The 26512-nt window shown below is 41.1% G+C and overlaps 3 protein-coding genes across 3 annotated transcripts; all 3 read right to left on the reverse strand.

Annotated features, from left to right (window-relative positions):
• Positions 1–1980: 1980 nt before the first annotated feature.
• On the reverse strand, positions 1981–2946 carry LOC115457123 (olfactory receptor 6M1-like). Its single transcript, XM_030186548.1, has one exon. The coding sequence runs from the start codon at positions 2941–2943 to the stop codon at positions 1981–1983; it is 963 nt and encodes a 320-aa protein (XP_030042408.1). The 5' UTR covers positions 2944–2946.
• Positions 2947–10963: 8017 nt separating this feature from the next.
• Positions 10964–11896, reverse strand: LOC115457124 (olfactory receptor 6F1-like). Its single transcript, XM_030186549.1, has one exon. The coding sequence runs from the start codon at positions 11894–11896 to the stop codon at positions 10964–10966; it is 933 nt and encodes a 310-aa protein (XP_030042409.1).
• Positions 11897–15274: 3378 nt separating this feature from the next.
• On the reverse strand, positions 15275–24350 carry LOC115457529 (lectin-like). Its single transcript, XM_030186995.1, has 5 exons — positions 24289–24350; positions 23569–23666; positions 21269–21394; positions 17465–17579; positions 15275–15372 (listed from the first exon to the last, which is right to left on the reverse strand). Exons 1-5 carry the CDS (start codon positions 24347–24349, stop codon positions 15275–15277), a joined length of 498 nt encoding a protein of 165 aa, XP_030042855.1. The 5' UTR covers position 24350.
• Positions 24351–26512: the final 2162 nt, after the last annotated feature.

The following is a 26512-nucleotide window of genomic DNA, read 5'->3' on the forward strand; positions in this document are numbered from 1 at the left end:
GCCACTGCCGAGGAGCGGCAGGCAAAACCACCCCACACCAGAGGCAAGGCAGAACTCTGACAGGAACAGCTAGACTTCACCTGCACTTGGCCACCCTTCACCAGGAGTTAAGCTCCTGGGTCTAGGCGTCCGGCAGGACTTGCGGGACAGAGCAGGACTGAACCCCACTAGGCTGAACAGGCTGAGGGTCAGAGGGGAAAGGAAAGAACATGGGCAGCAAGGCAGGAAACTGGGCAAGAACACACAGGCAGACAATACTACACAAAGCAGGGCAAGCGTAAGCTAAAGGGCAGGCACTGCAAGCTGCAAGCAGCCACTAAAACAGGGAACAATCACTGACAAACGAGAGACCAAACTTAAAGCTGCCAGGCAGCCCCTGAACACGAGCCACAGACAAACGGACACAAAACACAGAAGACCAAGCAAGAAACTAGACTAGGAAACAAGCAAAAACCTAAGCTAAAACTAAGCACAGACTAACTGGAAACTAGGCAAGAAACTCAGACTAGAACTGGACAAGCAGAAGTGCAACAAGCACCACATACCAGGGCCTTAGGCGATGCAAAAAGCAAAAGTAGAGTGTAACAAAATGGCTAATAAGCCCAGCAGCACCTGGAACTCAGATGCAGCAATCACCAGGCAGGTCCAAACAAAACAGAGAAATCCGGCAACCTGGAAGATCCGGACCGGACTAGGCTAAAGTCTGGAACGGGTGATAGTCCATAGCAGCCCCCTGGTTCTGGCCACCAGAGGGCGAGGTGAGCACAGACGTAACACTGTGCTAGTGTGGACGCATATATTGGACGCCCACTGGACCATTTCTCCAAAAAAGGGGTTTTGGGGTGCCTGGAAATAGACATGCGGTAAAATTAAAACCAATACACATCTATTTGTGGCTTGAACCATTAACACGATCTATTGACTTAGTGGTAAGGGCTCATGTGTTACCCATGTGGTAACCATCCAGCACACGCCAACTGATGATTACCTCCCCCACAGTAGAAAATTATTTTCTTTCTTTTTTCTTTTTTTTAGAGTTAAAAAATTTTATTGGGTTTTAAAGGTACAGCAGAACAAAAAGAGAAAAACAGAACAAAGTACACAGTTAAGTATACAAAGCTGAGTCCAAGTCGAAAAATCACTCTGTAGATGAGAGGAAAAGGTCTAGAGTTTTCCATTTCTGTAATCCAGATTTATGACCATGTATAAAAGTCAAGGCGATCTGCTCATATTTTTTGTAAAGTAAAACCCAATTCCACCATACAACAACATTAACTTGTGAGTTGTCCTTCCAATGTGATATTACTAGTTTCAAGGCTACAGAGACTAAGAAGTCAAACAGTATTTTATCGGTTTCTGAAAATAAAAATGAGATACAAGTAGATTTCCATATTACATATTTGGGTAAAAAAGATTCCTGAAACCCCAAAATCTCTTTTAATTTATCCCAAACATCTGACCAAAATATCACAAGATTAGGACATTCAAGCAACAGATGAACAAGAGGTCAAGTAACTGCTTTGCAAGACCAACACTCGTCATACTTAGATGACCCAGACAATTTTCTCTTTCTAGGCATCCATAGGGCCCTGTGATACATAAAGAAAAGAGATTGTGTTATTGCAGCCAACAAGGAGGCCCTTGGGCCAGTCGACCATATACGAGACCATTGAGTATCAGACAATGAATCATTTAGATCCAGTTCCCACACATGTTGCGTGTGCTTCCAGTGCAATCCAAACTCAGACAGTTACATGGCAGTCAGAGGGTATATTGAGTGGTAGTATCCTGGTAAGTGTTGCTGAATGTATCCTCAGGTCCCAGTCAGCACCATTTAGCTGGGTAGCAACTTGGCCTACTCAATTATAAGCTTCTCAATATGGACACCTTAAATTGCAAGCCCTACACAGACAGAGAGATTCCTATTGTATCTGAATGTAACTCCCCTTGAGCTACTTCCAAAACAGGTGTGAGCTAACTCTAAACTTTTATTTCCCTTCCCTTCTTACACCTTCTCACACTGCGATTTAGGGCATCTCTCAGGGCATCCTTAACTTTCTCGTTTCTGAGGGTGTAAATAAAAGGATTCAACAAAGGTGCTAAGATACTACTCACCATAAGCACTGCTTTATCGATATCTGATGATTTTTTTCCTGTTGGTCTGATTTCTATAAAAATAGCACTTCCAAAGCTTATGGTCACCATGCTAAGGTGAGAAGCACATGTGGAAAAGGCTTTGTTTCGCCCATGGGCTGAAGGAATTCTCAGTATAGTGGATATGATGTACACATAGGATACTACTATTAATAATAAAGGGCCTACTAATACAATGATGGATATAATCAAATTAATCAACTTGATAAAATCAGTATTTGTACAGGCCAGATTTAGTAATGTTGAACTGTCACAGAAAAAGTGGTTTATTACTTTGGGGCCACAGAAAGGAAGCCTAGACAACAGGATAATAGGTGGGAGAAGCAGCAGAGATGTTACTACCCAGCAGCCAATAACTAACTGAATGCATAACTTATTGCTCATAATAGTGGGGTAATGTAACGGGTGACAGATGGCTACATAACGATCATAAGACATGGTCGTCAGAAGAAAGAAATCTGTTGTCCCCATCAGAAAGTAGAAGTAGCATTGGGTCATGCAGCCATTAAAAGTAATCATCTTTTTCTCGGACAAAAAGTCAACAAGCATCTTAGGGACAAGCAGAGAAACGAAGCAGGTTTCTAGAAAAGACAGGTTGATGAGGAACAAATACATCGGTGTGTGAAGACGGTAGTCCAGCCATATGACCACTATCATTAAAATGTTTCCAGTGAGTGTCGTGAGGTAGATCACTAAAAGTGACACAAAAAGTGAAATCTGCAGCTGAGGAATTCTGGGAAAGCCTTGGAAAATGAATTCTGTCACTGTGGTTTCGTTTCTCCAAGCCATGGCTAATATTTAACCTGCAGGGGATGACAGAAAAGACCAACATTGTTTGTGATACAATAATACCCAACTCCTTCATGGAAATGTTATATTTGCAAAGTTGTTTTCTAAAGGTGAAAGTTTTAACGTCCATGCTGATAATCTGTTAGTTCGTCTGCCATCATACTAGCTTCTCGGGGTGTCTTAGTCCATGTTGCTGTCTTAAATTTTAATTTAATTTTGTATTACTGTTTTTGTAGTTTGTATAATAACTAAGTAAATGTAACTAATTACTATGGTTATGTAAATGTTTTGTTGCTTTTACTTGTAAAGAAGTACAGGAAAAATGTGTTACTTTTATGTTTTCCGAAGTAATAATTTCACCAGTTTTTAATACATTTACTTAGTTACATCTGATGCTTGCAGTTAAAAGTAAAAAGTAAAAGCAGAAGCAAGACGTAAATGGTTATTCCTAGATAAACCAAATGAAGCACCAAAATCAGAACAGGGTTTTGTTATTCGAAACCTCGTCAAGCAAACAGTGGATTGTCTCGTTTAAAATTTTGCTGTTCAGTGAATATAGCCTATGAGAACGGTGGAGTTTCCTGTGTTTATTGAACTGGTTGCTGGTCTCTAGCCAAACAGAACAGTGGGTCACTTTAAAGCAGAGATGAAGTTGGAGTTGGTTGCATTTCTTGGTCAACAGACATACGTCTCTACTACAACAGAAGTCTAGTCATCTCATGGAAAATTTACATTAGGCTGACTGTCCACTGGATTGATAGTCTTTAGAGAGGCCTGAAGATTGAAGGGTACCTACTCATTTATGTGTCAGCTCTCGAAGATATTCAGATTTTGCCATCAGTCAAAAAATAGTTAGAATAACAACACAGTGATTCCAACCTTTTCAAGCCTTATGTGTAACTGGACAGCATGATGATACTGATGAAGGTGAAGAAGCAAGTGATGAATTAGATAGTAGTACTTCTAATGCAGTTGATGACAATGATAACACATTCTTTCCTTTATACTACTAGTACTACTACTGCTTATCACTTCTATAGCGCTACAAGGCATACGCAGCACTGTACACCATACACGAAAAGACAGTCCCTGCTCAAAGAGCTCACAATCTAAATATGGAATGTTGCTAGTGGAATAGCAACATTCCATGTAGAATCTCAAATAGTAGCAACATTCCATGTAGAATCTCAAGTAATAGCAACATTCCAGAATCTCAATTAGTAACAACATCCCATGTTCCACTGCACTAACCAATAGGCTACTCCTCCACTAGCAACATTCCACATAGAAGCCTGACCTTGCAGATCACCAACGCGGCCGCGTAGGCTTCTGTTTCTGTGAGTCTGACATCCTGCATGTATGTGCAGCACGTCAGACTCACAGAAACAGAAGCCTGCGCGGCCGCGTTGCTGATCTGCAAGGGCAGGCTTCTACATTACTACTACTACTTATCACTTCTATACCGCTACAAGGCATACGCAGCGCTGTACACCATATATGAAAAGACAGTCCCTGCTCAAAGAGCTCACAAGCTAAATAGGACAGGCAAACAGACAGAACAACTAAGAGGTAAGGGAATTAAAGAGGTGGGGATAAAAAGGGCACAGGGCAAGTGAGTAGTGGTTAGGAGTCAAAAGCAGTGTTAAAGAGGTGGGCTTTTAGCCTGGATTTGAAAACGGCCAGAGACGGGGCTAGACGTACAGGCTCGGGAAGTCTCTTCCAGGTGTCAGGTGCAGCTAGATAAAAGGAACGGAGTCTGGAATTAGCAGTAGAGGAGAAGGGGACAAACAAGAGAGATTTATCCACAGAACGGAGTACCCGAGGGGGGGGGGGGTGTAGGAGAGGTACTGGGGAGCGGTACAGTGAATGCACCGGTAGAGTGAATGCACTTATAGGTCAGTAAGAGAAGTTTGAATTGAATGCGGAAATGGATAGGGAGCCAGTGAAGTGACATGAGGAGAGGGCTAATGTGATCTAAATAATACTGTATGGTTTCTGTGTATGATACTTAGAAATAGCCAGTAGAAACTGAACGAACGTACAATGATACCTCGGTTTTCGTTGATAATCCGTCCGAAAACAATCAATGAAAACCGAAACACGAAAACTGAGGCAATTATTTCCATATGAATCAATGTAAATCCAATGAGCAGGAGAACGCGTGGGTCACCCTTTGTTTTCGCAAAATTAGCAGTGAAAACCGAGGCAACCAACGAAATCCGAGACAAATTTTTCACTGAAAAAAATCAACGAAAACCGAAACCGACGATAACCGAAGTCAACGAAAACCGAGGTTTCACTGTATTTACCCCAGTGGTTTGTACATTTAAAGAAACGATAAAACCAAAGATCTGTGAAAACATTCACACAAAAATATGCATTACAAGAATACTTACGTCAAAGCAAACTGGTGAAACAGGAAGGACTTGGAGGCTTACACCTATATTTTTATGCTCACTCACTCTCTAAGGCAGGCTAATAAAAAGCAGTATTCCTGCAGGCCTAATAACCCTAATGAAAATGTATCTACACTTCACAATAACTCACAAATAGAAAAAAAAATCTGTCACAGGCTAATAATCTTATTTAGGACAAGACGCTTGCTGTCTTTTCCTTTAATTTATTAGTGACTCAATCAGACGTTATTAGGAGTTCTATTGATACAACTTTATTACAAAATATCAACAAGATAATCATTGTTTGAATGTTCTTGGGGAAAAAAGGTAAAAAGAAGAAAAAACATAGTGTCGGAAAACTAAAACAAAAATAAAAACCAGATTGGAACATACTATTGACCATCTCTTAAAGAGACATTAAATCTACACGTTCAAATCTAATTACATCCAAGTAGCTGTATGCTTGCCTGCCTCTGTTTATTTTACTGTCTTGAAAGCTTAAATATTATTAGAGGTACTTTAACAACTCGCCTGCCACAGGGACCCCAGCATTTCACCAGGGATCCTTCCGGAGTGCACACATTCAGGAGGGTCCTGATCTTTGATCCCAACCCACTACCAATAGGGTAATCAGTTAATTGGCAATAACAAAAGCCATCATATAGGTTATCTTTCTTTAGAATTGTTTGCCTTCTCATGCCCTTCCCTCACTTTCCCCTTTCTCCATTGATTGACTGCATAGCTATGTTTAGCAGAAAGCAAACTTCATTAACGTAGAATTCTAATTTCAGCAGTTCAACAAAACTTTTGAATCCTCACCCTCTACAACACACTTTGCAAATAAAACCTTCATTTATTTACGTTTGTTTAATGCCCTACAATAAGAAATGATTTAAAAAAAAAAAAGGGACAGTTGATGCAGTGCATGGTGATATGGTACATGGATTTCGATAAAAGAAATCATTTGTTTCTGTGTTGCCCCTTTATTCGAATAGATGGGCCCATTCTTAGTGGCTAGTACTATTCAAAATGCCTGGCAGATCCCAAAATATAAATCTACAGTATTTCTCATAGTCTATTTCCAGGGCTGTGCAAAGGATCTCTCAAGTCTTATGTCTACCACAAACAGACAAAAAGACCTCCAAAAAAACCTGCAAAGTACAAAAACAAAGAGAAATACTAACCCTTAGCGATAGTACCACAAAACTATTGGAAGAGTTGTGGAGGCCTTTTTTTTTTTATCAGGAGCTACAAGAAGCAGAAGCAAGTGACGTTTGCGCCTGCTTTTACCATGACTAGACCACTAGGCATATTCAGGCAGACCTTGGGGGGTTGCTACGATTTGGGTGGAGGGCCAGTAGGTGTGTTGGGCTTGCTAGAAGGGGGAAGACTGGGACAGAGTATTGGGCTTTGCTAAAGGGGTAGGAGGGAAGTGGGTTCAGGCTTTGCTGGAGGAATGGGAAGGAGGGGGGTCAGACTACATTTGGACTGCCATAATGCGGGTCCCAGCCAATATCCAGCTGGGACTTGTTTAAGTATCTTAAGTAGGTTGTAAGTTCTGGCAGCCAGGAGCAGTCTGATGAGACCCAGATGTTCAAGGCAGGTGCCCAGACTTGGCCCAGCTTTGAATATCCAGGGCTAATATAGTCAGCACTGCCTGGTTACTGCCGGGTTAGTGTGGGAGCCCTTACCGCCACCTCAATGGGTGGAGGTAAAGCCCCCTCCCCCCCAAAAAAATGGCCGCATGGCAAGTGCTTTACTTGCCCAACAGCCATTTCCTTCAGGAAACAGAGACTTCCCTTTTACCTGCTGCCTTGGCGCGTGTGAAAAACATGCACCGATGCCACAGCTTGGCAAAAAGGGCCCTAAATGTATTAACTAGACTGGCAAGTCCATGTGATGCAACTCTGTCCTATGCATACTGAGCATAAAATCATACAGAACTGGGGATGAAACCATTTCAACAAGCGGACAAATTTAGCTTGAGGAGGCCTTCATCCAGGAGCAGTTCCATGGATGCTTCCGCTAGCTATCTTAAGTCTCTATGCCTTCTCTTTTGGCAACTATAGTAAATAATACTTATCCACATTGTACAACACATACTACGTGCTACTATCAGAAACAGAATGACATACTAGATGGACAACACACTGATTAACTCTTGCCATCAATCAAGAAGTCACAGTAGTTCTGTGGAGTCTGATAATGAAATAGATGATCTTCCTCCTCCAGTAAAGAATTGTACCACTCTAGAAACGCCACTTAAGAATATGGGATGGTTCTTCTTTCCTTCTCCTAAGCCTGATAGTCATATGAAGACACCAACCAGGAAGTAAGCACCTCAAATTCTACTTTTAGGGGCCCTTTTACCGAGCTGTGGTAAAAAGGGCCCTGTGTTAGCAGCGGCGGCCATTTTTGCCATGTTCCAGGGCTCTTTCTATGCAGCAGGTAAAAAGCCTGAAAAAAAGGAAATGGCCGTGTGGTAAGTCTGCACTTTCCACGGTAAGTAATTTTTCAGAATTACCAGCAGTGCCAAAAATGCCGCATGCTGGAGGTGGAACTATCGCTGATGGCCACGTTGGACCAGTGGTCGTTCTGGGTTGCCGCACGGTAACCCTTTAGTGAAAGGGCCCCTTTCTGCTCTATACAGGAAGATGTCGAACCTAGAAGAGGAGGGAAAGAATGCTTCCACAGCAATCGAACAAACAAACACAGGGTGGAAGGAAAAGTTCCAAGAAAAAGACAGAAGTCCAATATGTTCAAAATAAAAAGTTTATTCTCCAAAACTTAAAGCATACTCATAGCATTCGAATTATCATTTTTTAATTAAAAGAAAAGCAAAACAAAACAGGTCAAGCTCCTCATGTGAGGTATGCCAAGATTATAAGATTAATTACACTAAAAGTACATGAGATACTCTAACCACTTCTAGAGACTTCCTATCTCTTCACTATGCTCATTTTAAGAAACTTATCTACAAATCTTTTCATACTTTGGGGATTTCTTATCAAAGCACTGAGAAACAGAATTCATTACCTAAACATCTTAGATTCCTATTAAATGTGGAAGGGCAAGTCCAACTTTGGTCGTTTTGCTCAAAATGTCCAAAATTCAAGTGGGGAATATAACCATTTTGAAAACAGAAAAAAATCAAGCCATTGGGATGTAGGAGGGGTCAGAATTTTTTTTAGCAGACTAGTCTCCTAAACATCCCAAGAGAGCCCCTCTGCTCTCTTGGGATGTTTAGGAGACTGGTCTGCTAAAACATCAGAGGGGCGGACTTCATATAAATTCCCCCAGGTACACATCTCACCGTTGCTCCTTTATCTTGTCTGCTGAGCCCTCCAAAAGTAACCAACCAAAAACCCACTGCCCCCAACTGTACACCACTATAATAGCCCTTATGCCTGCAAGTGTCACTTATATGTGGGTACAGTAGGTTTCTGGTGAGTTTGGGAGGGCTCATGATTTCCACCACAAGTGTAACAGGTAGGGGAAGGTATGGGTCCTGGGTCCACCCGTCTATAGTGCACTGCACCAACCAGTAGACTACTCCAGGGACCTGCATACTGCTCTTATGGACCTGAGTATAACATCTGAAGCTGTCATAGAGGCTGGTAAGTAATATTTTTATTCACATTTTGGGGGCTAAGACCACTGTGGGAGTAAGGGGGGGTCATCCATGATTCCCTTCAGTGATCATCTGGTCATTTAGGGCACTTTTTGCCTTATTCATTCTAAAAACAGGTCTAGCTCAAAATGCCTTCGTTGTAGTCCTGGACATTTAAGTTTTCTTCCATTATGGCTGAAAAACATCCAGGTCTTAGGAACGCCCAAATCCCGCCATTAACATTCCCCTGACACGCCCCCTTGAGATTTGAATGCACTGGAAACACAGAAAAACATCTAGATAATGGGTTTCAAAAATAATGATTTGGGTGTTTTTCTGAGAAAAGCGTCCAAATGCTACTTTATGTCACTTTTTAGACGTTTTTTTTTTTGTTTTTTGAAACTAAGTCCCTATATGGCCTTCCACAAAATGCTGAAAACATTCTTGATGAGTACTGCTTTTAATAATGACAAAATTTGATTCAACTGCTAATGATATTATCTGTCTTCAACGCTTCTCTGATAGTAATAATTTATGTCTTTTGGTGTTATTTAATAATCTATGCGTACTGTTAACTTAACTTTTTATTGTTAGTCAATGCTATTTATTGCTTATAAGCCATATTGAACCTGAGTTGTTCATTTGTATGTATGTATCTATCTAGGAATTCTTGCAGATCATCCCGTTCATAGTTAAACCTCCACCATCCTACCAGTAATGGTCTCAAGTATAAATCCACTTATGCTTCCACCTTTTCCTTTATTAGCACTCAACTATGGAATGCATGACCTAAATCTGTGAAAACTATTCATGATCAACTGAACTTCAGAAAATCTCTTAAGACCAGCTTTTTTGGAAAGGCTTACCCTAATGGACCTGTCTTAAATCCATAATTCCTGGAATACAACTAGTCTATGGACCTGATGGACTCTACTACCCTCCCCCTCTTTCCCCTCGTCCCTTGTAATTACTATCCTTCCTATTCACCTTACTATACTTCGTTTGTTTGTTTACCGGATCAGCGATTGCCTTTACGGACTGATGTTAGCCACATTGAGCCTGCCGATGGGTGGGAAAATGTGGGGTAAAAATGTTATAAATAAATAAATAAATCTATATCTTAACAACATATAAAGGTGTGGTACAGTGATTATCCTTTTTTTTTTTACATTAGCTTTGTGAAAAGAAATTGTATCTGTATACATTTGGATAATATTACTATCATAGGGGCTGCCATTAAAGAAAATTATGAAATAACTAGTAAAAAAGGCCCGTTTCCGAAACAAATGAAACGGGCGCTAGCAAGGTTTTCCTTGGAGTGTGTATTTTTGAGAGTGTGTGTGAGAAAGAGAGAGAGAGAGAGAATGTGCGAGTGTGTGTGTGTGACAGAGAGTGAGTGAGTGTGGGTGTGAGTGTGTCTGTGAGAATGAGTGTGTGTGTGATGTGTGTGGAAGTGCGTGTGTGTGACACAGTGAGTGTGAGGGAGTGTGTTTCACACAGATACAGTGATTGGGAGAGAGAGAGTGAGACTGTGTTCGAGTGTCCCTGAGAGAGAGAGTGTGTATGTGGGAATGAGAGTGTGTGTGAGAATGAGTGTGTGCCAGGATGGTCCCCCCTCCCTGTCTCCCTGCCATGTGTAAGTGTGTATTTGTGAGAGAGTGAGTGTCTGTGAGTGTGTTTGTGTGAGCGCTGTTATTTGCTGAGTGTCATTGCTCCGCCCTCGACGTCATTATGTTTGACACGTGGGCGGGGCAGACACTCATGGAGCAAAAAAGTGGTCTCAGCCGCCTCACTTTAGAACGTTGGGAAAGTGAGGCTTCATTAGAATGTTGGAGGTGCATTTTATATAGAGAGATAATCTGTTGAACGCTATCATTTTGCATATAATCTTGAGAATGAGGGATTCATGTCATCACCTTAATAATTCAGAAAATGTCTTACAAAATAGTAGTAAAGAAACCCAAAACTGTTCCACAAACAACGGAATGACTTTTGTGTAATCAAATAGATACAATTATTTGGCTTTGTTCTGAATTGCCTTCTTGACTGCTTTGATTACATCTTTATTCCTGAGGCTATAGATCAAGGGGTTAATCAGAGGTGTTACCACAGAGTAGAACAAAGCTATCACCTTGTCCAAGTCAAGAGCAGCTTCTGCATTTGCAGTCCTCACGTACATAAATATGAGGGAGCCATAAAAGATGGCAACAACAGTGAGGTGGGATGTACATGTGGAAAAGGCCTTCCGTCTCCCCGTAGTGGAAGAGGTCATCAAGATGGTTTTTATGATAAAGATGTAAGATGTGCTGGTCAACACAAAACATAACAGTATCATGGTAGAGGTGAAACTGTAACAAATCATCTCAATGGTATATGATCGGACGCAAGCCAACGCAAAGAGTGGCGATGTGTCACAAATAAAATGGTTCATGACATTTGGACTACAGAAAGTTAATTGGGAAACTAAAGTTATAGGTACCACAATCCATAAAAACCCAGTTATCCAGCAGAAGATGACTAAAATTGTGCACAATCTAGTGTTCATCACTGAAGAATAATGTAGGGGCTTGCATATGGCCAAGTAACGATCAAAGCTCATGATAGCTAGAAAGACAACCTCCACTGTTCCGAAAGAAAAAAATAAATACAGCTGGGTCAAGCAACAATTCAAGGAAATAGTCGTCTTCGCCATCAAGAAACCTGAGAGCAGCTTGGGCACAGCAGCAGTGGTGAAGCCAATTTCAACAGCAGAAAAATTGCTAATGAAGAAATACATTGGCTTGTGAAGATTATGGTCACAGAACACCAGGAAAATGATGAGAAGGTTTTCTGTTAACGTTAATATGTAGATCATCAGAAACAGTAGAAAAAGAATGACCTGTAGCTGTGGACTAGTTGGAAAGCCCAGGAGCTCAAATTCTACCACCACAGTGTGATTCTCCTCCATGTGCCCTATGTTTTAAATCTATAGAAAAAGACAAGAAACAGAGTATCTCTGATATAAATGCAAACAATATTTCAGATTCAGATTTTGATAAACCCCAAAAAAGTAATCAGTCAATATTCAGCCATCAGGAAGGCATTGAGTTATGTTGAGGTGGAGTCGGGAAGAGGCTCAGGTCATGTTTGTGGAGAAATAATCTTGTTTGTTGGAGTCATAAGGTGTGTATGCTGACCTTGTTAGAGGGGGTTGGGAGGGAGGGGAGATCAGCTATAGCTTCATGCTTTATGAAAGTTATGTTTGTACCGGCTGATAGTCATTGCTGAGACTCGCATATCTAAGTTGTCAAAATCAGGACTGCTGTTTATGCAGTCCTATCTGCCCGTTTATCTATGTGCTTGCATACCTGCTCACTCTTCCCCAACTCTGCCCTGGACTGCCCTTCTACCAGCCTGATTTGACCTGTTTTTGCTCAGTTTTATCACATATCACCTCTATAATGTAGAAGCAAGTGACTATTTATTTATTTATTTGTCACACTTGTATCCCACATTTTCCCACCTATTTGCAGGCTCAATGTGGCTTACATAGTACCGTAAAGGCGTTCGCCAAGTCCGGTAGAGAAACAAATACAGGGTGATGTTGTGGTCGATTAAGGTTCAGGCACAATGGGGATCGAAGAGAGGAGAGGTTATGTGGTGTCCATTACGAGCTTTGGTTTTGCTGTGTTGCAGAGTGTAGGCATTTATGTTGGGTCGGTAGGGTATGCCTTTTTGAACAGGTTGGTTTTTGGTGACCTTGTCTTTGACCTTTGTCTTTGACCTTGTCTTTAAATCTGATCCTATGAACTAGATTCTAAGAAACTCTTAAGCATGCAGAACATTGTTCATTGGGGTGAACCTGCATGGGAATGATCAAATGTTCACCAAGTTTCTATATTGTATTTTTTTTTGCAAAAAAATAAAAGAGATGAGCTTAGGACGTATTTGGAATGTGGTATTAACTTTGCTCTTCATTCCTCCATGAGATATTGCTAGGTTTTTTTTTTCCTTTTTTTTTCTAAATAGACTATGGCTTATCTAAAAAATATTGGAATTTAGGATTCTTTTTCCTAAAATAATAATAAAAACACAATGATTTGCACTTAATAAATGGTATTGCCAAAACTGATACTTGGTAACTTCCAGATACTTGGTAACTTCCATGCAGTTAACGTAGAGAAAAAGCATTATCTTTTGTTAACTGCACTGTAGGTAATGTGTGATGTACTGAGCCTCACCTCTTGAGGGGGTTTTAACTGCTTTTTTTTATTATTAGCAGTTAATGCGGGGTGACAACTCTGCATTAACTATGAGGTCTAGTCCCCACTGATTCCCTGGCTATCCCGTGCCCCTTAATAATGATGCCCATGTTAAGTGTTTGATGACAACATGCGGTTTTAACTGTCAACACAGTACCACAAACCATTGCCGCACATGCTTTAAGAACCATATTAAATACCTAATGTTGCTCATTAAATAGGTCTCATCATATTTAATCAGCAGATTGAATACGTGTAACCAGTAAGGTGGTTCCTGGAGCTTTTTAAAGCCCTTTGTATAAGCGGTGTCTTACCATGTAGAACAGAGATGCTAAGATCCTTTTCAGAATCTCATTGGAAGATACTCTCATTGGAAGCCAGAGACTCTTGATTAAAAATTTGTAGGAGATACAATAATCTTTAAAAAACAATCTGATGCCCTTCCGTTGACTGCAGCCAAGCATTAATTTCATGCCCTGCAAGAATGCTATAAGTACTATTGCTGGAACTGTTTATAAATTTTTCCAATCAATAAGGGCTTAGTCTCAATCTCCAAAGAATTCATTAACTATAGGAGAAATTATCTACCCTGGAGAATAATTTGTCTTGAAACAAATCATGAGTATTTTCCCCTGAATGTTATACAAGTTGCTAAAAATTACAGGCACAAATTTGGAGATGTGCCGAATTTGTGCGTACAATTTAATTGAATCGTGAGCTAATTAGCACTGCTAATTGAATGCTAACAATCATCAGTGCTAATTGGCATTCATTGAAATGTATGCGACCAAATCCGTGCATGAAATTTACGAGCAGATCCTGGGGGTCATTTTACTAAGGTGTGCTGAAAAAACGGGTTGGGGTAGTCTACGCGCATGTAGTGGATGCGCGCATATCCATTTTCCAGCGCACCTGTAAAAAAAAGGGCCCTTTTAAAAATTTTGCCGAAAATGGATGTGCGGCAAAATAAAAATAGGCGCACGTCCGTTTTGGAAATAAAGCTAGATTTGTTACCAAATCAGCAGCTAATGTTAGCAGACTCATAAAGAACACAGAACTAGGCCGTGTCCGTGCGTGTGTCTGATCAGAAATTTTTAATTATAGCTTGTTTATAACAGTCATAGCCATGTCAGCTGCTTGACTGAAGAAGGTGTCAGCTGTTTGACCAGAGAGTCCCAAGAAGGATAAACACGTGAATTGGTTAGATACATATGGATGGTGGTAAACCTTTATGATCATTTCTAATAGAGCAGATGGTCAACTGCTGACATATCCTGCACTTTGAACTATCTTGCATGATTTTGCTGCAACTTTCATCAGGTAAACGGTAAAAGGTAATGCTTCAATGAGTAATGTTTTCTTCACAAATGATGACGTGTAATTCATTTCTGAACAATAATGCTGATGTGTCAATTGATCGCCTACCAATAAAAGGAGAAAGCCTGAAGCCCACTGTGAGCCAGTCCCGAGGAAGCCGTTGCTGTTAAGTGGGCTCAGGAGCTGCTCCACATTGGCCTTTGCATATACTAATCTGAAGATTCATTAGTCAGCTTATTGTCTCGCATGTGTTTTAACCAGTTACAGAATCTATGACAAGGCAGAATTGGTGTGCAGAGCCTGAGCTCTTTCATTAAAACTTAGGGTCCATGGGTCAATTTTAGCAGACAATGGAAAAAGTGCCGGTACTCAGTACCCCCAAGTACCCCTTCAAAAAAAGCCCTGGTTTTTAATCATTTTAATGCAGACGTTGACATTTGGTTTGGAAAATAGTTCATCAAAATACATTCCAAAATACATGCTAATTTAAAAAAACAGAAACACACACTCAAATGAGCAGCTTTGTGAAACAAGGTATTTTAATGTTCTTAAAGGTACAATATAAATCATTTTTTTAAACTGTAGGTTAAGTGTAACATACAGATAAAGCACAATATCACAGACTCCTGGTGCATTTTCCCCCCAGGGCCTGAGTTCTAAACCAAAATCTACAAGGCTAAAAATCAAATCTATGAATTATCATTTCTTTCAGATTTCTTCTCCAAATAGCACTGCAGTCTTTCCATTTCTGAATCACCAGTTCCGAGTTAACCGACGATTTGATTTGTCAGACAGGAAGGGCCAGTGACTTTGCAGGTGAAAGGAAATTTAGCTGTGCATATGAAATCATTCCAGGTATCATCAGCTAAGCAAATTAAAAAAAAAATTAGGAAGAAGAGCTGATTAAATTCACTGAGTTCTATTAAAGAGGGAAATTTCTAAAGACACTTCTGGGCTACAGTTCATAATGCACACTAACACATTTCTATATCCTAATGCCATTCAATACATTGGGACTGATATTCAGACTGCAGGGGGTATCAGGGCTACTTCCTGCGGTCGGATCTGAGGCCAGATATTCAATGCCGGGTCATTTCCTGTACTTCAGGAAGCAGGTGGAAGCTTGACTCTTCATAAGTACATAACTATTGCCATACTGGGAAAGACCAAAGGTCCATCAGGCCCAGCATTCTGTTTCCAACAGTGGTCAATCCAGGTCACAAATACCCAGAAATAGTGTATTTTCCCCAAGTCCATTTAATAACGGTCTATGGACTTTTCCTTTAGGAAGCTGTCCAAACCTTTTTTAAACTCCGCTAAGCTAACCGCCTTTATCACTTTCTCTGGCAATGAATTCCAGAGTTTAAATACACGTTGAGTGAAGAAAACGTTTCTCCGATTCATTTTAAATTTACTGCATTGAAGCTTCATCACATGCCCCCTAGTCCTAGTATTTTTTGAAAGCGTGAACAGATGCCTTTAAAGGAAGAAGTAAAAAAACTAGCTAGTCTCACACATACAAGTAGTGACACCGGCTGTACATACTATGGCAGGATATGTTTATCCACTCCTACCATAGCTAAGATAATATTCAAGCACCTTTATGACTTCATTTGCAGTTCCTTAGGACCTCTTTTATCAAACCGTGCTAGTGTTTCCCGCATGACAAGGCCAACGGAGACCGTTCATGCACTCAATTGCCAATATAGAACTTGTACTTTGAACGTTCCATACCTTTATAGAATTTGCCCCTATCTGTGGTAACATACCGTAATGGGGTAGCATATCATAGTAACTCTAGCCAAGAAAATAGCCTTTCCATATACCGGACGAAAGTAAATGAAGAGTCTTTTTTGGGATCTTGCCAGGTATTTGTGACCTGGATTGGCCACTGTTGGAAACAGGATGCTGGGCTTGATGGACCTTTGGTCTTTCCCAGTATGGCAATACTTATGTACTCATGACACATCAAATTAACAATCAGGAATTAAAAAACAAATTCTGCTCTTGCCAAATGATGTGGCTGAAGCGATTAACATAGTAGAGTTCTAAAGAGGTTTGAACAAATTTTTGAAGAAAAAAATCTAAAAATGGGTTCGCCTGCAGCATCTCCCTTTCACTTCCTCTCCTGAAGTCTAGCATCTCTCCTTCCCTACTCAAGTTGTCCATCATCTCATCCTTTTCCCTTTCCCTGCCACCTCCCCATCCTAACTCAACTCTGCATCAAAATGACACAGAGTATTTTGTGGACCTTTGGGCATGTACGATACTCAAGATTTGTCGTGCCTCTCCCCTTCTGACCCAAACTTCCTATGTGAGTGCCCAAATGGCCATTGCTTGATCTGCCGCAGTCTTTCCAGCTGTATCAAAGCACATTCAGCTTTGTGATGGAAGAAAATAAGAATTGCTTTTCAGTTTTGCTTCTGACCGATAATACACTTTAAAAGACTAAAAGTACAACAGGCTGGAATGTCCTTGAAGCCAGCTTGTGCGGGGGGGGGGGGGGGGGGGGGGGGGGTAATTAAGTGAGCAGGCTGCAATACCAAAGCAGTACAAGCTTCCATAGGCAGATGCCTAATATACCTAGTGTAGGGAACCATTTTAACCAGGTCGACTTGGGAAAGCAAATGCTTAACCCTTGATATGACCTATGAGAATTTTAATGTACTTTTTGGGATCTCCTTAGTACTTGAGGACTATTGTAGCCACTGACAGGGGCAGAACACTAGGTCTTATAGACATTTGGTCTGATTCAACATGGCATATCTAATGTTCTTATTCATATGTCTGAAAATATTCATAAAACCAACACCAATTATGACAGCATAACAAAGTAAAAACAAAAAGAGATGTATGACGGGTCTAATTTTTCTTAAGCAAACAAGTTACTCTGACCCTTTAGCCTGTATCGATTGCATTTCATGATAGAATTTTAACCATTTGGGTTATTCACTTACAGAAATAGTAAGAATTGACGCATGCCTCTCTAGTCCCATGAAAGTTATTTGGTTCTCCGGAATGCCAGTTTTCATAATCCCAAGCTGAGCCATCAGTCCAAAAAAATGTTCGATCCTGAACATCGAATTAAAGAAAAAAAGCGATTAAGAAATCCACGATCACATTCATCCTCTTCATCGTATCTCATTCCTTATTAGTTCTGATAAGAAATACATTCTAATTATATCTACGGGGTCAATATTCATATTAATTTAAATGGCCAGAAATGTCTTATCCAGGGCTACCAATGTCTATTTAGAAGCACTTAATTGAATAGTGCCATTCAAACTGCCTGGTTAGAGCCTAAGCTGAAACAAGTTACCTAGTGGGCATTCCAGGGGTAGAATCAGCACTTAGGGCTCCTTGTTTACTATCCTGCTTATTTTCGAAAGAGAAGGGCGGCCATCTTCCAACAGAAATCGGGAGATGGCTGGCCTTTTCCTAAGCACAGCCAAATCGGTATAATCGAAAGCTGATTTTGGCCAGCTTCAACTGCTTTCTGTCGCAGGGCCGGCCAAAGTTTAAGGGGGCGTGTCGACAGTGTACCGAAGGCGGGATGGGAGCGTGGATAAGAGATGGCCGGCCTCGGCCGATAATGGAAAAAAGAAGGCCGGCTCTGACGAGCATTTGGCTGACTTTACTTGGTCCTTTTTTGTTCACGACCAAGCCTTGAAAAGGTGCCCAAACTGACCAGATGACCACCGGAGGGAATCGGGGATCACTTTCCCTTACTCACCCAGTGGTCACCAACCCGAAAAATAATAATAATTTTAACATTTTTTTCCAGCCTCTATGCCAGCCACAATAGTCATACCCAGCTCCATCACAGCACTATGCAGGTCCCTGGAGCAATTTTAGTGGGTACTGCAGTGCACTTCAGGCAGGCGGACCAAGGCCCATTCCCCCCCCCCCCACCTGTTACACTTGTGGTGGTAAATGTGAGCCCTCCAAAACCCACCTGAAACCCACATCTAGGTGCCCCCATTCATCCCTAAGGGCTATGGTAGTGGTGTACAGTTGTGGTTAGTGGGTGTTGGGGGGGCTCAGCACCCAAGGTAAGGGAGCTATGTACCTGGGAGCTTTTTCTGAAGTCCACTGCAGTGCCCCCTAGGGTGCCCGGTTGGTGTCCTGGCATGTGAGGGGGACCAGTGCACTACAAATGCTGGCTCCTCCCATGACCAAATGGCTTGGATTTGGCCGGGTTTGAGATGGCCGCCATTAGTTTCCAATATCGGCGAAAACCAATGGCGGCGATCTGTAAGGCCGGCCCAAATGTTGAGATTTGGCCAGCCCCGACTGTATTATCGAAACAAAAGATGGCCGTCCATCTTGTTTTGATAATTTGGTTGGGTACTCTGCTTTACAAGGCCGTTATTACAGATGGATGCCCTTATAGATGGGCGGCCCCATTCGATTATGCCCCTCCATCTTACACTAGCATTTTTAGCATGCACTAACCGTGTAGCCATAATATTCCTATGGGCGCCTACACAGTTAGCTTGCACTAAAACTGCTAGCACACCTTAGTAAACATTTAGCACTTAACCAGCATAAATGGGACCAGAAAAAACACAGTCCTATCTTTATGTAATTCATCATAGCCAGTTAAGGGGCCTTTTACTAAGCTGCATAAGTGCCTACGTGCGCCCAAAATGCGTCAGTTAGGAATTACCGTCTGGCTACTGTATGGCCCTGGCGGTATTTTCATTTTTTTTACGCAAGCCAGAAAATAATTTTATTTTCTGGCACACAGGTGGTAATTGGCATTTGAACGCGCATTGACCGTTATCACCCGACTAAAGTGGGAGACCTTACCGCTAAGTGAATAGGTGGCAGTAAGGTCTCAGACCCAAAATGGACATGCGCTAATTTTAATTTTACTGCACGTCCATTTCCGTCCCCCGAAAAAAGGCATTTTTTACAGATACGTTGAAAACACGCACCTGCACGAGTGCAGGCCACTGTTCAGCGCACCATAGTAAAAGGACTGAGTATCGACTTAAACGGCTATGTTTTAGCCACCAGGGCCACCGAGAGCCAGAGCAGGGCCCGGGACAAGGCCGCCCCCGGGCCCCCACCTCCACCTGAGGTCGTCGTCGTCGGGCCCCCCCACCCGAGGTCACCGGGCCCCCCTCCACCCGCTACCGGGCCAGGCCCTGCACTAACCTTAAACGCCTCCTTTCACCACATTTGCAGCAAGCAGAAGCAGGGCAGACCTTTCCTTCCTTCCGTGCCCCGCCCTCGTGGACGTTACATCAAGCGAGGGCGGGGCATGGAAGGAAGGAGTGGCCTGCCCTGCTGCTGCTTGCTGCGAACGTGGTGAAAGGAGGCATTTAAGGTTAGTGCTGGGAGCGACGGAGGGCGGGCGGGTCGGACTGCGGTGTCGTCGGGCCCCATCCGGAGGCTCGGGCCCGGGGACTTTTGTCCCCCCTGTCCCCTCCTCTCGGCGGCCCTGTTAGCCACCATGCTGGTGGTTGGACATAGCCCAACACTGAATATCTGGGAATAAAGCCACCAGCTTAATATCAACCCATATGTTGTTGACTACCCCGATACCATCCCTAACCATGTCGTTGGCTACTCCCTATGGATATGAGAGTGTGGTGGTTGCTGATTGGTGGCACTTTTGCTGTTTCTCTCCTCCTTCCACTATGATCAAGCCAGCAGGGGAAGGAAGGTACTTCAGACCACATCCTTCTCCTCCTCCTCCTCCTCCTCCTCCTCCCTCTACTTCCCAGGGCCTTACTGATGTGTGCCCTGTATGGTTGAAAGAAATAGAACAGTTCCAGCAGCAGATGAGGAAGAGAAAGAAGAAGAAGAGACTTGAAGTGTTGCTACTTGCTACTCTTTTCTTTCTCTTACCAGCCTTATCAATAGAAATCAAACAAAATAAAACATGGAAAAGAAAATAAGATGATACCTTTTTTATTGGACATAACTTAATACATTTCTTGATTAGCTTTCGAAGGTTGCCCTTCTTCGTCAGATCGGAAATAAGCAAATGTGCTAGCTGACAGTGTATATAAGTGAAAACATTCAAGCATTACTATGACAGTCTGACAGGGTGGGAGGATGGGGGTGGGTAGGAGGTATGCATGGGGACATCAAAGCATATCATTGATATTCTAACAGGATGGGTGTGGATAGGTGAGGGGTGGGGTGATCAACAGAGACATACAGCTTTATGGTTTATAATGGGCTAGGAACCTCAGATCCATGTTAAGTCCTTTCTGTTGGGTGTTAAAATATTCAATCATTCTGACTTCAAAGGTCTTACGTTCTTGTATGGTTTTAAAGTTACCTTTCAGGATTCTCACTGTGAAGTCACTGGTACAGTGTCCTGGTCCTGTAAAATGTTGACCAACAGGCGTGGGAACCCTGCTGGCACCAGTATTGTTCATATGATGTCTATGTAAATTGAATCTTGTCTTAAGCATCTGGCCTGTTTCTCCAATATAGCATCCTTCGTTACATTTTTTACACTGAATGATATATACCACATTGGAAGGCTTGAGGAGGGAGCAATCAGTGCCAAAAGAAAGGTTGGGGGATTCTGTGTACATGGGTGTGTATATAGGGCTGGTGTGATAGGTGTATGTGTGAAAGATGGTGCATCCGTGTGTGTATAGATAGAAATATGATAAAATGGACAAATTCAAACAAATAAAATGAATATTCTTGGAAGTGACACAAAACAGAACTGTTATGGCTGTCCATCCCTAATATATAATACAAAGCAAAAAACACCCACTAGTATATATTACCTTGTAAGAATCACTAGCGCCAATCCAGATAACATTGTTTTTGGAGAGTTTCAAAACAAACTGTTGCTCTTCCAGAGAGTGCAAAGAGGCCAAATGACCACCTGGAATCAGTTTTTGGCAGTGAAGCTGTGCAAAACAAGGACATGTTGTTAGACTGCACGAATCGTACTATTATATTCAGAGTGACTGATAAGGCGATACATGATCATCTACTTTTCCTCCTCGGTAAGGAACCCCACTCAAGGCAGCACCTACTACTTTCTTTGGCTGCCATTCCCCTTCCGACCTCTCATTCATCACTCAGGGCTTCTTTTACAAAGCCATGCTAGCGATTCCTTTGCGGTAAATGAGAGGAAGCTCATTCTGGGGCCTTTTTACTAAGCTGTGTAGGTGCCCTATTACCACGTGGCCCGTGCGGTAATTTTATTTTCGATGTGCATCTGCTACGCCCGCCTGAAAAGAATTTGTATTTTCTGATGCGTGGTGAAAATCGGGCGATAACTCTGACTTGATACGCAGAGGCGATTACTGCACGGTTAACGCGAGAGACCTTACCGCTAAGTCAATGACTGGCGGTAAGGACTCAGACCCAAAATGGACGTCTGCCAATTTTTATTTGGCCGCACATCCATTTTCAGCAAAAATTTTAAAAAGGCATTTTTTACAGCTGCGCTGAAAAAATGGATCTTGCGTGCACCCAAAACCCATGCCTACGCTAGTGCACTAGAGCATTTTTCAGCGCACCTTAGTAAAAGGACCCCTCAATTTCTAGGGTCTTCCTCTCATTTGCCTGGTGGGAATCACTAGTGCAGCTTTGTAAAAAGAAGTCCTCACCCAGTAACCATCACTCACCCTCCCTTGCTAATTATTAGTCCTAAATCTCTAACAAAGGGAAAAAGGGAGGCTATCAGGGTTATAGTCTTCCTCCTCTTCTCCTTCACAGTGACCATCACTCATCTAAAAAAGTCCCAAATTAAGGGAAAGGGAAATGGGACTTGATATACCACTTTTCTATGGGTTTTTTTTTTGCAAGTACATTCAAAGCGGTTTACATATATTCAGGTACTTATTTTGTACCAGGGGCAATGGAGGGTTAAGTGACTTGCCCAGAGTCACAAGGAGCTGCAGTGGGAATTGAACCCAGTTCCCCAGGATCAAAGCCCACTGCACTAACCACTAGGCTACTCCTACACTCATTCCACCAATAAGAGCCAACCTCATCAGTGACGTCACAATGGCTTGATTGCCCAATACTTGGCTCACTTCTGATATTGTGATGTCATAAGGCGAAATGGAATTGGGACTTGATATACTGCCTTTCTGCAACTACATTCAAAGTGGTTTACATATATTCAGGTACTTATTTTGTACCAGGGGCAATGGAGGGTTACGTGACTTGCCCAGAGTCACAAGGAGCTGCAGGTGGTAAAAACTGTGGTCTCCTATAAATAATTGTTCTGTTTACCTGTCTTATCTAGATTGTAAGCTCTTTGAGCAGGGACTGTCTTCTGTGTATGGTGCACAGCGCTGTGTATGCCTTGTAGCGCTATAGAAATAATAAGTAGATAGATAGATTTCCATATTTGGTTTACTTGGGTAGAAAATCCTTTTTTCAGTCAAGATGTCTTCTCTATATGTTAAGTGATATTTTTTGTTCTTTTTGCACATTAAAATATATGCCATACTTTTTATGAAGACAAATATAAAGAAAATGTACAGAAGCAATTTAGGGACCATTTTACTAAGCAGCGCTAAAACGTGGCCAGCGCTGTCCCCAGCAAGATTCTTTCATGCTCTGAGATAAACGTCACCATTTTTCATTTCTCCTATGAATGGCCATGCGCTAATTTCAAATACATACACAATAAAACAGGTTCTCAATCACTACCTAGTTTTAATTTGGATGGGGAAATAAAAAGTAGGGAATTAAGGAAGGTACTTCCCTTAATCCCTCTTGCAAAGGAGCAGCTGTAAATTCTGATTTCAAAATATTATACTGTATTTATATATTCTCTTTCTGAAATAAGGAATACATGGGTAGATTTTGGTTTAGTCCAAGCTCTGCCCAAATCATACCCCCTTGGATTCTACACATATAGGAGAGAATTCAATAAACAGTGCAGAAACGTAGGCACAGAAAAGAATTCAGCACGTGTAACATTTAGCAAGGATCCCATGCCCGACTTTTGGGCGCTCAAAAGTGTATGTATAAAAGAGAGAAAGAAACAAACTGGTAGATTTCTCGGTAGTATTCAGCCTACTGATAGGATGCTTGATCCTTCATCACAGTTCTGTCTTACCTCAGCTTCAACCCAGGAGAGGGGCGTGGAGACAAATTTATAATAGGCCGAAAAGAAGCAACTCCACCCAGTTGTGCACCACGACTCTTCATCTGCGGCTGAAAGTAGAAACGCAAGCAAAGAAACTTTGGATCTCACAACAGCTCATTTAGAATTAATTTACTGTTCAAAGAGATTCAATAGGAAATGAGGAGTTAGAATTGCAGCACATACAGGGCACCCTGTGTTTAGATTTAACCTACTACTACTTATCATTTCTATAGCGCTACTAGACGCACGCAGTGCTGTACACTTGAACATGAAGAGACAGTCCCTGCTCGACAGAGCTTACAATCTAATTAGGACAGACAAACAGGACAAACAAGAGATAAGGGAATATTAAAGTGAGGATGATGAAATAAGGGTTCTGAACAAGTGAATAAGGGTTAGGAGTTAAAAGCCGCATCAAAAAGGTGGGCTTTTAGCTTAGATTTGAAGACGGCCAGAGTTGGTGCTTGACATACCGGCTCAGGAAGTCTATTCCAGGCATATGGTGCAGCAAGATAAAAGGAACGGAGTTAGCAGTGGAGGAGAAGGGTGCAGATAAGAGAGAGAGAGAGAAAAAAAAAGATATTAAAGTAGATTTCCCAAAATCTGAAAAAGGTCAAACATCAAAATGATCTAAAAATAGTTTACATTTGCAATCTTTAATCTAGGGGTTTAAATAGTAACTATATTTACCTTGTCCAGCAGTGAAAACCACAGCAAGTATCAACATGAGTTCAGTTATTTTCCTCATCATTCTGACGTGTTGGATCCTGATTGATTCAAGCATAAATGTGATTAACTTGTCTACAATATTTCAAACACCTCACATTTTATAAACTGTATGATCCCCAGTTATTTTATATTTATTTATTCATTCATTCATTCATTTTATTTAGATTTTGCTTACACCTTTTCAGTAGTAGCTCAAGATGCATTACATTCAGGTACACTGATGTCAACATTTGCTTATTTCTGATCTGAATAAGAAATATTACCTTCAAAAGCTAATCAAAAATATATATTGTTAGTCCAATAAAAAGGTATCATCCTATTTTCTTTTCTTTATTTTATTTCTATTTATTACCATTAAAAGTGGACTAACATGGCAACTACATCACTTTACTTGTTGATTTCAAAATTAATTTGAAGTTTCTCTTTTGTATGGTTGTTATCCCCCAAATATATATTTTTTCACTTGATTTTAACATGATTGATCAAAGTGACCAGAATGAAAATCAGAAAAAATACAATTTAAGACAATCAGCATTTATAATGTCTGATTCTTATATCCCACATAAATCATTCCATTTTTTATATTAGGTCACAAGCAAATACCCCCAAAATTCCAAGGATAGCATTAAGTTGATTAAAAGAAGGTACTCACTAAATTTTCAGCAATGCACCCGCTTTGAAGAAACAAATTTAAGTGTAAGTCTTCAAAGCTTACCTTGAAGTGCTGGCTCTCAGGGGATCAGGGCTTTTATACTTTAGTCTAGCATTCCAAGCATGCCTGTCTACATCCAATCATTCACACCTAGACAAATATATCCAATCCAGCCATTTTACTTGAAAGCTTCATCTTGAGCATGAGAACTGTACCTTTTTGTCAAACAATGCAATCATGCTTCCTGGTAACATCTAATATTAGAGTAAGAGACATATTTACACAAGACTGGGTCTTGTCTGGTAAATGTGAAGTATGAATACTTGTAGGATCAGTGATTCTAGCCAAGTATAAGAAGGAAAATCTGTTCCCAGGAAATGTGGGCTCCCGTGTGAAAATCCCCTTAAAAGTGCTTAGAACTTTCTCCAACAAATCACAAATTCTCCGAAAAAGGTGTGAACATTCTCCATGTATGTGCTTGTATATTTTATCCAATGTGTGTATACATTGTTCAGTCTGAGCTCTGTCCAAGTTATCCACCCCAAAACACCTATTCACGGTACATGTATAAACACACATAATCTTAACAATGTGGTTAGCTTTATGTGTTCTATCCAGCCATAAAATTTCAAAAGACCAATTTATTTGTTCTTATTTTATTTTAATTTATTTTATGAACCCTGGTTCATAAAATCATCTACAGCGAAGCCCCGGGATACATAACAGACCTCATAGACCTACCAACCAGAAACACAACAAGATCAGCACAAACATATCTAAATCTCCACTACCCAAACTGCAAAGGACTCAAATACAAATCAACCTATGCATCCAGCTTTTCCTACATAAGCACACAAGTATGGAACGTGTTATTAAAAGCCGTGAAAACAACTTATGACCACCTAAACTTCCATAAGTCACTAAAAAACTAACCTGTTCAAAAAGGCAAACCCTACTGACCCAACCTAAATTGCCTGAACCCTGCAACACAATCGAAACCAAAGAGTGCAATGGACATAACACAACTCTTCCACTCTACGATTCCCTATTGTGTCTGTTACACATGAACTTATTCTACCACTACATCACTTTGTAATTGTTCATACCGGAATTGGCGATCGCCTTTATGGTACTATGTAAGCCACACTGAGCCTGCAAATAGGTGGGAAAATGTGGGATACAAATGTAACAAATAAATAAATAAATTATGTTCTTATATTAGGTTCACAGGCGGTAGTTTGATAAAATCAATATAGTATTACAAAAGATAAACTCGTATGGTAGCAACATCCTTGCAGCAGTCATCGAAAAAATGTTGAAGTCAATAATTTTCAGAGACAATAAAATGACAATTGCTTTCATTTAGGAGGTAATTATATTGCATTTTTAATAACAAGGCCACCCAGTTGTATTTTAGATTCTCATCCAGATTCTATTTTCTTTTAAATCTGATCAGATGTACTTTGAGGATTCTTTACTACCCTCTGAGCATTTTGTTTCAGCAATGTACTTCTTTGAGGGGCCCTTTCACTA

This window comes from Microcaecilia unicolor, chromosome 14, assembly GCF_901765095.1.
Source record: "Microcaecilia unicolor chromosome 14, aMicUni1.1, whole genome shotgun sequence".
In the NCBI taxonomy this organism is placed as follows: domain Eukaryota; kingdom Metazoa; phylum Chordata; class Amphibia; order Gymnophiona; family Siphonopidae; genus Microcaecilia; species Microcaecilia unicolor.

Bases quoted from the DNA above. Each gene is read 5' to 3' on its own strand.
- LOC115457124 (XM_030186549.1), bottom strand. From the start codon at position 11,896: ATGGAGGAGAATCACACTGTGGTGGTAGAATTTGAGCTCCTGGGCTTT.
- LOC115457123 (XM_030186548.1), bottom strand. From the start codon at position 2,943: ATGGCTTGGAGAAACGAAACCACAGTGACAGAATTCATTTTCCAAGGC.
- LOC115457529 (XM_030186995.1), bottom strand. From the start codon at position 24,349: ATGATGAGGAAAATAACTGAACTCATGTTGATACTTGCTGTGGTTTTC. The intron at 23,667-24,288 runs GTAAATATAGTT...TTCTACTTTCAG, and splicing joins GGTTTTCACTGCTGGACAAG to CCGCAGATGAAGAGTCGTGG. The intron at 21,395-23,568 runs GTAAGACAGAAC...TGTTTTGCACAG, and splicing joins TCTCCTGGGTTGAAGCTGAG to CTTCACTGCCAAAAACTGAT.